Genomic DNA, 15,205 nt, shown 5'->3' with positions numbered 1-15,205 from the left:
TCTGCAAGGCGACTCTTGAGTGTTGTCCCCAAAGTGCTGGTCCTCCAGGGCAAGAGGGAAGAATGATGTCTCTGGATGCTGATTGGGATGTACCCCGGAGGTCCTCATGGGGACCCAGGCATGCTTCATTCCTCCTGCTCTCCAGGCGTGGCTCAAGGGGTTCATATCTCCAATGGCTCTATTTTGGGACGACTGGAGTGTTTCCAGAATAGGACTCTTTGTTGAGTAGTCTATTTTAGGAGGCAGGCCCTACTGGCGTTTATGTAAGTGAGTCTCTGTGTGTATCTGGGGGTGTGGGTGTGCTCACAAGTGATTTCTTGTTACTAATTATAAGCAGCTTCTTTTCTGAGCCAGGGAAATGGAGGTGTGTGTGTGTGTGTGTGTGTGTGTGTGTGTGTGAAGTATGGATTGCTCTTGTTGTGAAGAGTGGTGTGTGACTGTGTGATGGGGCAGTTGCCATAGACACGCAAGTAAGAGTAAATGTGGGGACTTTAGGACAGCAGGCAGGGATGACTGCCTTGGCCCCTTTGTGGAGTGGCATGCTGCGGAAATGTGACCCTCTATCATCCTCTTGATTCCATGCAGCACGTGGGTAGGCTGGGCATCATTGGCCCTCAGGCTGCAATCTGGAGTCAAGGGGTCCCCAAAAGGTCGGTCCTAGGTTGCCTAAGGCCCACCCACCAGTTCTAAGCAGGAATAAATCTCAGATTCCACTTCCTACTGCAGTCTGGCACTCACTCACTAGATTCTCCTGTCTCCCCCACAGGCCAAATCCGCATATGTCGAAGCCAGAGAGGAACCAAAGACCGTCCAGCATGGTCAGCGAAACATCCACAACTGGGACCATGTCCACCGTGGAGGCCAAACCTGGCCCCAAGGTGAGCTCCTGGCTGCTCACGTCTTCGGTCCCCTCTCCTAGAGTTGCCAAGCCCCTTTGTAATCAGAACTAGTGACCTTGACCGTAGTTTTGTGAAGGAGACCCTCGTTTTGTGAGACGTATTCTCCCGCAATGATAGATCGGGAAATCAAGGCCCCTTGGGGGCTCGTCCCTTGTCCAAGAGAACAGGTGATTGCTGACAGAACCAGGACTCGCATCTAGGCTCTTGGATGCATCTTCATTTCCCAGGCGTATCTTGGAAAGGCCACCCGGGTGTGAGAGGTGGCCTGGAGGAATTTGTGACAGATGGCCCCCGAGGAAGGGTGCCCTTGAACAAGGCCCAGAGGTCTCTGTGCTCGAGCTGTGGGAGTGCTGACCGAGGAGCAGGGAAAGGAGCCAGCCTTGCAGGGGAGAAGGGCTGAGACCACCCCCAGCTAGCAGGGATACGTAGCTGGTAATTGGCAAAGTCTGTGACCAAAAAGTAGCTTTGTTCCAGAAAGCTGTAGGACATATTGGGGCCAACAGCTGCTGGTGGAAGTTGATTGAAATATCCCTTTAAATTTTTTTCCTCTGTGACCCACATGGGAAGCTTGCCAGGTCTGGGGCTCGCCTATTAATTAGAAGGCTGTGGCCATGTGCATGCCTGGCCCATGTCTCCTCGCGGTTCTTCTGATCAAAGGGCGCTGGCACGGAGAGCGAGGCCGAGGGAGCCTGCAGCTCTCCCATCGCACATGTGCTTTTTTTGTACCTCCCCGAATCCTCGCAGCTGCTAGAGTTCAAGTCTGCTTTTCCCTAGATCATCAAGTCCAGCAATAAAGTCCACAGTTTTGGGAAGAGGGACCAAGCCATTCGGAGGAACCCCAATGTTCCGGTGGTGGTGAGGGGCTGGCTGCACAAGCAGGTGAGTGAGGAGGCCGAGGAGGGAGGATGGGGAGGAGAGGATGGCTCTTGCTGATTTCTTTTCTTACCCTGGCTCCTGGGGCTGGGGACAGGCTCATCATTAGGCTCCCTGAGTTGATCTGAAGCAGGTAGTTTTTGCCCACTGGCTGCACTGAGCACTTTGCTGCTCGTTTTTATGAGTAGACTTGCCCCTCAATGGCTATAGCTTCCCTTTCCAAGCCCACTTGCCCACTTTGGTCCATGGGGCTTCTTTGCTGTGCTGGGACCCCGGCGCTGGTGTGGGTGGGCCCACACGAATCCAGCCTTCCCACCAGCACTTGCCTTCCTGATGTTAGGGTATTTGTTATCATTGGGCCAGAAATCCCTGTTTTCCCTCTTTTCCAATCTAGCCTCCTAGCACCTCAAGTTCCAAATCAGCCAACCTCAGCTCCTTGTCTCCTCACCCTCACCTCTTGCACCCCCACCCCCCAAATCTGCTTTTCTGGATCTCAGGTTAGAAACCTCAGCACCACCACCAGCTCCTCCTCCTCCTCCCACATCCATCCAGTCACTGAAGCCCTCCCAGTCAGCTCCATCGCCCTGAGGCCATCCTCCCCATCACTTGCTCTGCATCTGGTCCTCTGGCCATGGAGAGTCTGTGAGCACCCAGGACCACAGACCATGTCCCTCTTGTCTCCTTCCTTCTCTTCTTGCCATCCATCCATCCATCCATCCATCCTGCCATTTCTAAATACTCTCATAGCAGGTATAAGGAGATGAATAACATGTGGTTCCTGCCCTTGAAGAACTGAAGGTCTGCAGTAGGGAGAGAGGGAGGGAGAGACACAAATAGACACATGTCTCCCATGCCATCCCCTCACTCAGCACATTCTCTCCTATATCATGTTACCTGAAAAAAACAGAAATCCAACTCCAAAAGCAATGATGTAAATTTTTACTAAAGGATTTATGGGAAGACAGGAGGGCATTACATTGCACACCACACAGAAGAAATCCATAAAAGTCCCCATGAAATCTGTCTCCCCAGTTCTGATCCCCATGGCAACTTTCACAGCTCTCCAGCCTCTTCTGTCACCACTCCTCTGGCACCACCCCTCTCTGAAGGCTACCCCTCCCCTCACAGCTCTGTTCTCACTCTTTCTTACTTCCACTCATCTCTTTTCTCCCCTGAGTAATTTAACCCTCTGTGCCCATTAAATAAAAGAATGGTCCTTTGAAATGTGGAGGGAGAAGGGAGGAATGATAAATAATTCTCCCCAAGCCCCACCCCCTCATCCCTTGGCTGTGCTGTGACTGTACCAGAGGTTTGTGGGGAGCACTGTGGACACAGCAGAGAGAATGTCGCTGTGCTTGGAGGAATCCAGAAAGGCTTCCCAGAGAAAGTGACATTTGAACCAGGTCTGGAAGGGTGGAGAGGAGTTTTCCCAACAAAGCAACTATCATATGCTTAGACATTATCTGGCCAATGCAAAAAATAAAACCAAGAGCTGAAACTGGTGTGGCTCAGTGGTAGAGCATCGGTCTGTGAACTGAAAGGTCCCAGGTTCAATTCCAGTCAAGGGCATGTACATTGGTTGCGGGCACATCTCCTATGGGGGGTGTGCAGGAGGCAGCTGGTCGATGTTTCTCTCTCATCGACATTTCTAGCTCTCTATCTCTCTCCTTTCCTCTCTGTAAAAAATCAATAAAATATATTTTTTAAAAATAAAAAAATAAAACCAAGAAATGTATGAACTCAGCAAATTAAATTTGTTTTTAGCACTTCAGTAAGTAAAGAATGAACAGACTTCATGTTGTTAGGTTTAGAAACTGTCTAGTTTTAAAAACATGTATATTTTTATTGATTTCAGAGAGGAGAAGGGATGGGAGAGAGAGATAGAAACATCACTGAGGAGAGAGAAAATCATCAATCGGCTGCCTCCTGCATGCCCACACTGGGGATTGAACCTATAACCCAGGCATGTACCCTGACTGGGAATCAAACCATGAACCTTGGTTTATAGGTTGACAATTGGTGGGCTACACCAGCTGGGCTCTTTTTTTTTTTTTTTTAATTAAAGCTGTCAAAAACTTTTGCAGAAGGAACACAATTTTAACAGCTAAAAAGGCTCTGGAATTTTCCTACGTTTGGGAATAAACTGATCCTAAAACACTACTATTTTCCTGCTGTGATTATGTCTTCTTAAAAATTTTCACAATCACCTAAAATGGCTTTCATAAATATAATGATTTATATTTTAGAAGAGTAGATTCTTTCTATGAAACAAGTGGATTTGATAGCAAGAAAATCTAGTGCTTTACATTGCATGGAAGAAAAGTACAGTCTCTTACAGTAGAAACAGAATCAGACTCTTGTGAAGAATTGAACTTAATCAAATGAGAACTTTGCTTCATTGATTAATTAGCTAACTTAAACTCTTGGTTTCATAATGTGTAAATCAGCTTTTTAATCAGCTCAAGTGAAGGCATTTTGTAGCATAGCACTCAATTAAACAAAACTTTTTCTTAAAATCTGATTTCATTCTTAAAGGAAGAACTGTATTTTTGAATCCATATATTTCTTTCTAAAAGAAGGATGCTTATAATATATGAATCTGTTTCCAGGAAAAAACAAAAACACCTTCTTGGGGCTCAACCGTCATTGAGTCTAAAATTTAATTTCCTAGTGAAAAAATGTCTATGAAATAAAAAGTCATCAATTTCTTGAAAGAGAGAGTGAATATGGGCAAGTCAAGATTGGGGAAGGGGGACAGTATGCTCAGACACTGTCCTGATTCCTTTTCTTTGTTTTGCAGGACAGCTCTGGGATGAGGCTGTGGAAAAGGAGGTGGTTTGTGCTTGCTGATTATTGCTTGTTTTACTATAAAGGTGAGTTGAGGCTCGAGCCACCATGGGCTCTGTGCTGGAGATGGATGGTGAAGTGATGCAAATGGTAGTTGTCTCAGATTCAGTGACTGAGCTCATTAGTAACCTGCTAATCCCCAGAGGTGTTCACTTTTACATATATGGATGGTTGGTGACATCATGTTTGCAAGTCCCAGCTCTGGAAGTTCCATTTATTGAATTAAAATAAAGCAGAATCTAGTGTGCTACTACTTAGGGTCTCAGGATCTGCAGTTGTGTCAGCTTCTGCCCCGCTCAGGACACAAGCACACCTTTGACAGAGAGGTGGCAAGTGTAGGTAAATCGTTGTATTTTGTAACCTGTTGTCTGGACTTATCCATTGGGATATTGGACGGACAGCTGGTGGATTGAGTTGGCCGTGTGAACATTTATGGGACCCCAGTACATAGAGGAAGGCTGTGCAGCAGTGAGAAGGAAGGTATGCCTCAAAGTGTGGAGGAAGAGATAGCCTTCTTTAAAGACAAGATTGGGAGTGATAGGAGCGTTGGAAGGCATCCAGATCGTAGGCAGTTTAGGGGACCTAAGGAGTTAAGTGCATGTTGGAGCATTGGGGTGGCTTCTTAGAAGAGATAGGACTTGAGTTGGACTTTGAAGGACAGGTACTGCTTTGCTTGTGTTGGGGGCAGGGGGAAGGTGGGGAATGGACATTACTGGCAGGGGAAATAACTTGAGTAGAAGTTCTAGAAGCAGAAGAAAGTGGAGTGACAGACCTGGGAGGCCAGAGTGAGTCTCACATGGAGGCTGTACCAGGAGATGAGGCTCAGGAGGTGGGTAAGGGCTGTGACACCGGGTAGAGGAAGTTGGTTTCATTCTGTGTCCAATGGGCAGTATGTGTCCAAACTGCCTTTGAGTAGGAGAGAGACAGGATCACTCACTGTCTGCAGGAAGCGGCCTATGGTGTGATGATTAGGAGAAGGAGGAGGATGGAGATGGAAGGTAGGATGCTTCACAGATGCTCTAACTGCCTGTGTGGTTAGCTCCATCCAGAATGCCCTTCCCCATCCGTGATGACACTTTACATATTACCTTCTGAAGTCTCGCCATCCTCAGACTGTGTGTCACCTCTGCCTCTGTTCCCGCAGCACTTGGCGTATGTTGTATTTTAGGAGTTAGCAGTTGAGTTGAGTGTGTTTACATGTCTGTTTCGGCCCTTAGGGAGAGGGCCCTGTCTGAGTCACCTGTGGTTCTAGCATTAGAACAAAGGTCCCAGGGGAACAGCTGCCTGGACTGTCAGTGAGGGCAGTCCTCCTGGGGAGAGAGAAGGAGCCCTGAACTAGGGCGGTGGGGTGGACCAACCCGAGGGAGGTGCCACAGAAGGCTATTCTGATGTGTTTTTCCATCCAAAGACAGCCGAGAAGAAGTGGTCCTTGGGAGCATTCCTCTGCCCAGCTACGTCATATCGCCGGTGGGCCCTGAGGACCGCATAAGTCGCAAGTATTCCTTTAAGGTACTGCCCTCTCTCCTCTAGGGTTCACGTGCCCTAGGAAGCTGTGTTCCCAAATAAGGCTTCACTAAAAGCAGTTCTTTTTGTGGGAGGGGGAAGAAGGTAAGCTAGAGAGTTTCACTCATGTTAACAGTTATAAATTCTTCATACACGAGTAATATCACGTCACCAGTGCTTTCATTTGTATGTGAGCTCCTGACTCCCCAGCCTTGCTCAAATATTTAGACCCCTCTTTTCCTCTCTCTGTTAGTCCTGAGATTGCATATTGGACACAGCCCTTCTCTTGCTTTCTTATCACGGTAATCAGCCAGTCTAACTAGCATCCAGCCATTGAGTACAAAGGATGGTCCCTCCTAATGGATTTATATCGGTTATATTATGAAAATTTACAATGAGGGTTAGGGGGCCTGCCTGTTGAAAAGATTTTCGGGTTTGGCCATTGTGTTTATTAGTATATTGCCGGAAAGCAATTAGAATCCAATTTGGTTTACTTTCTTGATCACTGGAGATTCCCAGGGAAATCCCTTTCCCCTTAAAACCCCTTTTTCCTTTCCTTCATCGCCATGCCGTGTGGAGTGAGTGGTGCCAGGATACCTGACGGCCATCCTTTGTCAGCCTCTGGCCTCTTTGCAGCCAAGTGTGGAGGCTCTGGGAAGGTGTGGTTAGGCCCAAACTTGGGCACCTTGAGGCCCTCTCTTTCAGTGTCCTCCACAATTCCTCCACTGCTGATATTTCTTAGATTCCTGGGGATGGTGAGGGTGGAGGGGTTGAAGGTCAACATTATTGGCAGTTGGAGTGGAAGTCTCACTGAAGCAAGTGGCTGCTGGTGCCAGTAACCACGGGGAACACCTCTCACGCTGCTCAGGATACAAGGCAACGACATGCATTCAAGCTGGGGTCTGGGCTCCTGCCTACACTACTTATATAGCTTGGCTATTTCCATGTTGAGGGTACAAGATGAATACTAGGCAGTAGCTATTAGAGAGGAGTTGAACAAAAGTCAAGCCCTAACCCGTTTGGCTCAGTGGATAGAGCGTCTGAGGACTGAACGGTTCCAGGTCAAGGGCATGTACCTTGGTCGTGGGCCCATCCCCAGTTGGAGGTGTACAGGAGGCAGCTGATGGATGTTTCTCTCTCATCGATGTCTCTGTCTATTCTCCCTCTGTGTAAAAAAAAAAACCAAAAGCCAAGTGTCCCAGCTACAGATAGTGAAAGGATCATGGAAAGCACACAGAAACACACCTTCTGTTCTCCGGGAGGGTTAAAGGAAAGGGTTGGTATGCAGTGTCCAAAGGCATCATTGGCAGGTGATTGTCTGCATCAGCATTTTGCTCTGGGGTCCACTGTGGTGGTTGGAAAGTCAAGTCTCATTTTCCTCCACCTCCTTCCCGAGCTTGTGCTTCAGCTTTGTTCATCAACAGGTGTGAGCTGTCTGTCTCCCTCCCCTGTCACTCTCCTCATGACGCCAGAATTGCGGTGGTTTGATTCTTGGATGCTCTCCCACTTTGTGTTGCAATATATGGTATTGCCTTATATCTGCAAGACCTTTGATGGTTTGAGAAGCGCTTTTATCCATGTTAGCTCAGTGAGTGCTTGTGGGGAGCTGGTGAGGTCAGTATTATTAGCTTCATTTTATAGGTCAGGGACAAGAGGATTGGAGTGCTAAAGACACTTGCCCAAAGTCACAGGGCTGGAAGGTGATGGAGACAGACCTCAAACCTGAACTATGTCCTCTTTCGATTGAATTCCAGGGAGGGAAGACAATTTCTTTCTCTTCCTCTTATTTTGGTTACCTCCTGCACGGACATGGTCAGGGGTGCGAGGTAATTAGACTTAATGTTCATTGTTATCATTTTAGCAACATTCTTCTCTGTAATTATTCAGAAGTCTCTCCTGCTTATTGTGGGCTCTGAAACCAGTTTGCTAAGAAAACCTTCCTTTCCAGGGTCGAGTGTTGCTCTGGGCAAGCCATCTGGGTAATGATGTTGAATGTGATTTTGGGGACTGGGTAGCATTTGGAATATTCTCAAAGTAACTGATCATATCTATTTATATTCCATCTTAACACTTTCTGAGGAGTTGTGAAAATAGATTCTAGGAAAACATCTTTTATGTGTCATAAATTCCTTTCTTTAAATTTTTTTTTTCTTAGACTCTACTAAGAAAAATCTTTTTATCTGGGAGATGGAAGACATGCATGTGCTGGGGCAGGGGGGCTTTCAGGCGAGACCCTTATGGTCTGAGAGCAGAGAAAAGCTACTACTGGCAGATCTGGTTCTCCAGAAAGGACTGCTTTCCTGAGTATGAAAAGGTACCCTTTCCCTTTGGGTTACAGCATCTCTTTCCCCGACTGTCCCCTCCAGAGGTCAAATGGGGTGTCCCTGGGGCAGGGCAGGACCCATGTTCTTGGACATAGTTACTGAGGAATGGACAGTATTTGGTGTCAAGGGCCTTATGCCTGTTTCTAATGTCAGTTCTTCTCTATTTCCAGAGCTGGAGTTCTCTTGAGTGTTGCTAGGGCACCTTGCTTGAGATCATTCAGCCTTAGCTATAGTGGTGGATAGGCACAGGCTGAAAGGTTTTATGGTCCCCTCCTGGTCTTTCCCCGCAACTGTGCCTGCAGCCTGGCAGTCCCTACTCATAAACAGGGATGCTGGATGCTAGATGGACCCTGAATACAGCCGGATCTGCAGGGTGAGCCACACCAGGCTCTCTGAGACATCCGCCCGCTCTGCTGGCTCAGCGGGGGCACCTCCCCAAAGATCTGTTGGATACACGGCCACCCTCGGCCTATTGGTCACCTCTGAGCAAGCTTGGCCCTTCGGGTCCAGGATCTGGAGCACAAAACATCCCCGCCAAGCCAAGGGTCCAAGGATCTTCTGTGGGAAAATGCTTTCACTTTCTCCTTTGAGCCATTCTCCCTCTCTCAAGACCAAGGGGACCTGACCTGAGTGTGCAGACTCCATAGTGCCAGTGGATAAATCATATCTTCCTTTTTTAACCTATAGTGTTTCCTTTGGTTAAGGAAGTAGGCCTTAATAAGTACCAGCAGCACCTGTGCCTTGGTCACCACTAGAAATCAGAAAGATGCTCATGCCACATTATCATTGATGTAAATATCTTGAGATATCATTTATGAGCATCCCTACTTTGAAATGACAGTAATTATTGTTTTATGGTATATTATTAAAGAAGCACCTGTATCGCTGGGACCGGTTTGGCTCAATGGATAGAGCATCGGCTTGGGGACTGAGGGGTCCCGGGTTCGATTCCGGTCAAGGGCATGTACCTTGGTTGTGGGCATGTCCCCGGTGGGGGGTGTGCAAGAGGCAGCTGATCGATGACTCTCTCTCATTGATGTTTCTAACTCTCTATCTCTCTCCCTTTCTCTCTGTATAAAAATCAATAAAATATATATAAAAAAAAAAAAAAAAAAAGAAGCACCTGTATCACTTCTTCACAATAGTTAAAAATATTTGGTAACTATATTTCAACATAATATATTTCCTTTATTTTAATTGTATACTTAAAAGCATTCTGAGAAGAATTCACAGGATTCATCAAACTGTCAAAGGTTTCATGTGGTTTCCCCCCCCCTTCCTAGAAATTAAGACCCCTTGCTGAATTCTGGCTGAACTCCAGCCAAGAGATGAGGTTTTCACCGATTTATATTCCACCATCTTGTTTTCTGTCCGTGGTTTCACTTGGCAGTATGTAGATCCTGGAGATACAGCAGTGCGAAGAACAAAGTCCTCGCCTTCCTGGGGCTGATATTACAGACTCTGCATCATCAGCCTGGGGGTTATTAGGAAATAAGAAGAGAACATGAAAGCTGTCTTTTTCCTCTCCCACTTCAATTTTGTTTTGTGTCTTTTTTGAATCCATCTCTTCCTCTCCCCTGTCTCGGTCACTAGTCCACCTCAGCAGCCATCACCCCTCCCCTCGGTAACCTACTCCCTGTCAGAACAGTGCCTAGTGCATAGCAAGTGCTCCGGAGTGTTGGCTCCAGCCCCCAGGCCCCTCTGCAGTCTCTAGTCCATCCTCTGCACTGTTCCTAAGTTTCACATCTGCTGAGGTGGTGCTCCCACCATAAGCCCTTCCATGGCTCCCCACTGCCTACAGCATAAAGCCCAGTGCTGGTTGACAAAGCCCCAGCTTGTCTCTTCAGCCCTTTTTTAGCCACTCCCACTTACACGTTCCCTCCAGCCAGAGGCAACGGCCTGAAGGTCCAGGACATTTCTTGCCCCTGGTTTGGAAACTGCCCCAGGTGCTTCTCAGAGGGCATTCCTGATGCCTCTGCACAGGCTCTTTGCAAGGATACCCCTGAAAGCACCCCTAGCGAGGCTCCCTAGCACATAGTAGGTACACAGGGATTTTCAGTCAGATGTTGGCTCCTTCCAGCTTTGTAGTGCCTCTTGGGAGAGCCCGAATAGCAGCCTCTTTGATTGGCATGCAGCACATCTCATGCCCAAACTGCAAAGTGCAGTGAAGAACTGCACCCAGCTGCCTGCTGTTGCGGCTGAGTTTTGACTCAATTCCAGCAATTGTGTGCTTTGGAAGAACCAAAACAGAGATTCCCAAGAATCCGCTTCCAGGGAGTGAGGGTTTATTTAAAGCCTTTCTCACATAAGCTTTGGGGGTGTGTCCCTCCCTATGTGGGTGAGTAAGATAAGTCAGAAACCGGTAACATCTGCACGGCTTTCCTGTGGGGGAGTAGGCACAGCGGTCACTGGGCCTGACTGCCCTGAGAGGGGGGACTCCAGCTGTGGCGTTTTCCAGGTGTGGGAACAAGTGGCTGGAGCCTGGGCTTTCAGTCTCCGGAAGAGGGGAGAACGTGGTTCCGCGTCTCCTTGTTTTTGCTCCTGGAAGTGAAATGCGTGCTAACCTCCCTCTCCCGGGTTTCCGTCTCCCTCTTACAGGCTGTGCACTTGGGGATGCGAGCGCTCATCTATCACTCCTCCGCCGGGGGCTCTCAGGCCGAGCAGTCGGGCATGAGGACCTACTACTTCAGTGCCGACACCCAGGAGGACATGAACGCCTGGGTCCGGGCCATGAACCAGGCTGCGCAGGTGCTGTCACGGTCGTCGCTGAAGAGGTCAGTCCCAGCAGAGGGTCCCTGGGCAAGTGCTTCCTACCTTAGGATGGGGGACCCAAACAAGAACTCCTGAGCGCCCCAAGCTTCACCATTAACCTACTGGTGTTAAGCATTGCCCTCTCTGGGAAGTCCTTCTCAATCAACAATGAATTCTTCTGGAGGACAATGCCACGCGTGTTGCCTGTCCCAGCCGGGAGGTCCCCTGGGCGTGGACTGGTCCACGGTCAGTAAACAGAGGCTGGGAGAGTGACATGACTGCCCAGGTTACACCGCCTTGGAACTTGGTGTGCGTTTCTTTTTTTTTTTTTTCTTCTCCTCTGGGTGGTAGACGGGACAACCTTGGGACGCCAGTTGGGGAGGAGAGAGAGGGCAAAAAAGATCTTGCAAACTGAGCCACAGACTGCCCACCATGCTATGTTCCAACCGCCCCTTCCCTCCAGAGGGCAAAGTGAGGGTACAATCAGGGATCTTGAAATTCCTGGACCTGTTGGCTGTGGGTGGCTCCTGGAGAGAGCTTGGTTTGCTCAAGAAACAGGAGCTTGGGAGTACTGCTGAATCAGAGCAAGGGGTGGAGTAGACTGTGGTGGCATCTGGGAGGTAGATAGTGGTCCATCTCTGGAGGCAGTAGGATCCCTCAGGGCCTTGCTCAGCTGCTCCCCCAGCCCTCACCCTTATGAGGATAACTTCAGTACATCCTCCAGGTCTTAGTCTAGAGATGTTATTTCCTCCTTCCCTGACCCTTCAGTGTGTTCGATGTCCCTGCTTGTAGCGCTCTGCTTTCCTTATGCATAGAACTTTCACGCTAATGTTACATGGGCCTGGTTTTTGATTGTTGCCCCAACTAAACTATAAGCTCCTTGAAAATGAGAAGAGTGCCTGGCATGTAGTAAATATTCAGTTATTGAGTGGGTGCATGGGTGTTTGGCTGGCTGGGCAGGTGGGTGGGTGGATAGATGAACCAAACATCTATAGAAACTCTATCTGTGAGATGTTCAGATAAGGACTTGGGATGTCCCAGACAATCTGAGCAGTGCTGTGGGACTGGTGTGTGGGGACTCAGCCTGCTCAGAAATGGCTCTCTGCACTCTCTTCAGAGAACTGAATATTTGACCTTCCAAATTCTGATCGCTTTGGATCAAGTGTAGCAGGAATACCTGAGGTTGGACAAGCCCTTGGCCACTTGGCAGAAGTCATGAATGCTTAGCCAGGTGCAGGGCTTTGGGGTCGAACCAGGTGAGGTTTGAGTCTTGCTTGTGTCACTGGTTGCATAATCCAAGGCAAGATGGTGAACTTCTCTGAGCTTCGCTTTCATTACCTGTAATGAAAGGGTAAGACTATCGCTAGCCTTGTGGGTTTGTACAATGATAAGAAGAGGTCATGCATGTACCGAGCTTGGCTGAGGGTTTTGCACTTACTGAGTGTGCAGTCAGTGATGGCTGTTGCTGCCATCATCCCCATTCCAGCAGAGATAATTTATTGTAAGTAATCCAGCAGGCATCTGACTGCCCTCAGCCTCTCTGGACTTGACAGTACTAACCTTGCAGGCATTAGAGATGGGCTGTGTCGAGTCTGTGGCACACAATAGGACCCAGCATTTGGTAATAAGAACCAAGCATTGGCCACAGATACTGAATGAGCCAGTACTGTGCCTGCCATGAAGGGCGATGGGAGGTGAGTAGGTGTGGCCTGTGCCAGGGCTGCAGAGGAGCCCAGGTTGATCTGGGGCGGCAGAGCACCACTTGCTAAGGTAGAAGGAAGAGGGAAGGATTCTCCGGGCTGGAATGAGCAGAATGAGGAGACCCAGCCAGCATAGAATACCTTTCCTCTCTTCTTCGTCTGGTTTGTCGCACAGGAGACTTTGCCGACAGCCATTCTGCCGAGGCAAGAGGCACCTCACCAGGGCAGTCTAGAGGTTCATTTATTCTTCGGCCTTGCCCTTCTCTAGGAGCGGGCAGCCTGGGGATTGCGGAGTGTGCTCAGAGCTGCCAGCCCTCTATTGTTCATTCAGAGCAGAACATGAAAGGTAGCCAGATACCTTTTCCCCTCCCAGGAGGACTGACCTAGTTAACTCTGGGGAGAAGCAGAAACGGACTCCTGTCTTCCTTCCCAGCCGTTTTCTCCCTCAAATGCTAGGAGCGAATTCAAGCGAGCAAACCTGTCTTAGGGCTCCCTAGAGACTCCGAGTCCCTTTCTCTTCGCCCTTTTGTGCAAGTCCGTGGACTGTGTCCAGCGTGGGTCCTGCTTTGGAGCTCACTGTCCTCCTAAGGCTGAGGGTCAGTGCTGGGACTTGGCATCATCTGTCAACACAGGCTGAGCCGGGCTCTCAGGACAGGGCTTCTGCCACTGACCTGGCACAGACCAGACTCTCCAAGAATGTCAGTGGCCTGGCCCTGGTTCTCGGCTGCTCGTCTTGTTGTTTAGGTGAGGTGAACCGGCAGGGATCCTCCAGTGGGACTGCAACAGAGGGGCTGTATCCAACAATAGGACCAAGGTCCAACCAGGTCGCTCCATGTTGTCATTCCTCTGCCCACCTGAGTCTTCGGATGAGTTTTAATGTGTGTGTTTAGCGTTAAGATAGAGGGGAATGCTATTATTTCCTGGTGAGATAAGAGTTTGGGATCGAATAAAATGATAACCAGTGCACAGTTGCTTAATATGTTGTTACCTTCCAACTTCTTGTGAAGAAAAGGAACGAGAGAGAAGGATCCTGGTCTGAGATGCGTTCTCTTCCCACTTGCAGTGGAAATAAGAATCTGCTGAAAGCAGACAGAGAGCATGGCTGTGATCTGCTGAAAATGGGCATAGCCCCTGCAAATAAAAGGCTAAGCCCCTAATTCAGGGATTGCATTTGGTTGCTAGTCATAGGACAACCTGATTCAGGATGGTGCACTCAAATTGGGCGTTCGTTTTCTCACAGAACAGGAATCCAGGCCGGTATACCAGCTCCGTGATGCCATCAGGAGCTCGACTCTTGCTATTTACCCAGGTTTCAGCAGGTGGCTTTCATTCACATTGCTGTCACCTTGCTCTCCCACACAGAAGCTGCATTCTAGGTAGGAGGAAGGGAAGGTTAGCTAAGCCAGCTAAGGTGCCTTCTTTTAAATACTCGAAGATGTCTGCGTACGTCTTATTGGCTGGATCTGTGTTAGTTACATGATCACCCTCCATCCCACGGCAGGTTGGGAAATGTATGTTTTTTTTGCTGGGTACATTGCTGCTTTAACAAATATTGGGATAAGGCAGGAGGGGAGAATAGATGTTGGGAGGTAACCCATTTGCATGTGAAGACACACTGTGCGCCAGACATGCGCTGTGCTTATTCTGTGCATTGTCCCCAACAGTCAAGGAAGGCAGGGGCTGGTGTCCCCATTTTGCATAGGAGGAACCTGAAACCAGAGGAACTTGCCCAGAGGCACCCAGCGTATATTGGGGTGAAGCCAGCACTTGAGTCCAGGCCTGACTAGATCAAAAACATGTGCCCTCTGGGTTTGTTGTGCTCGGGAAGTGATATATATGGTCCAAATGGTCACCAAATGTCAGAAATGTCCCATGATTTGAACAATATCTGACTCCAGGTGCTTGCAGTGATTGCATTGGCCTGCACAGGAAAGGCTGTGTCATCTTACCTACACATCGATGCCCTGCACGGCCAGCGTCTGAGAGACACAGTCATTGACAGCTGAGGGTGCTTCATTCTTTCCCATCACTGTGCTCTACCGAGCATGGCAAATCTATTTTGTGACAGGTCTCCTGATTCGAAAAGTCATGTGTTAAATTGTTGGAAATAGAAGGAGACAAGGAGAAAGCCAAAAAACATTTTTGCCTTCAAGCCTATAACTTAGTAAATTCAATGGTGAAGTCGGGTGGAGTAGGGAGCATTACCTCCCCTTTCTTACCCGTAGAGCTATAGTCAAACATTTTGACCACAAAGGCATTTCCTCTATGACCCAGCAGCCATGGGACTAGGAGTTGTTCACAACCCCAA

The 15,205-nt window shown here is 48.7% G+C and overlaps 1 protein-coding gene across 7 annotated transcripts in view; it reads left to right on the top strand.

Annotated features, from left to right (window-relative positions):
• Window positions 1–15,205, top strand: part of PLEKHA7 (pleckstrin homology domain containing A7) — a 203,292-nt gene that overhangs the window by 139,279 nt on the left and 48,808 nt on the right. For all 7 annotated transcript variants that reach the window (XM_084895461.1, XM_084895459.1, XM_084895464.1 and 4 more), the window contains 5 exons: window positions 767–878; window positions 1,674–1,778; window positions 4,573–4,645; window positions 6,028–6,128; window positions 11,045–11,220. In XM_084895461.1, the coding sequence (XP_084751587.1) occupies window positions 767–878; window positions 1,674–1,778; window positions 4,573–4,645; window positions 6,028–6,128; window positions 11,045–11,220 (567 nt within the window). The remainder of the gene's footprint in view (window positions 1–766; window positions 879–1,673; window positions 1,779–4,572; window positions 4,646–6,027; window positions 6,129–11,044; window positions 11,221–15,205) is intronic.

This window comes from Pipistrellus hanaki, assembly GCF_964339955.1.
Source record: "Pipistrellus hanaki genome assembly, chromosome: 9".
Taxonomy (NCBI): Eukaryota; Metazoa; Chordata; class Mammalia; order Chiroptera; family Vespertilionidae; genus Pipistrellus; species Pipistrellus hanaki.
The sequence above is the reverse complement of the archived record's forward strand: the minus strand, read 5'-3'. Positions and strand labels throughout refer to the sequence as shown.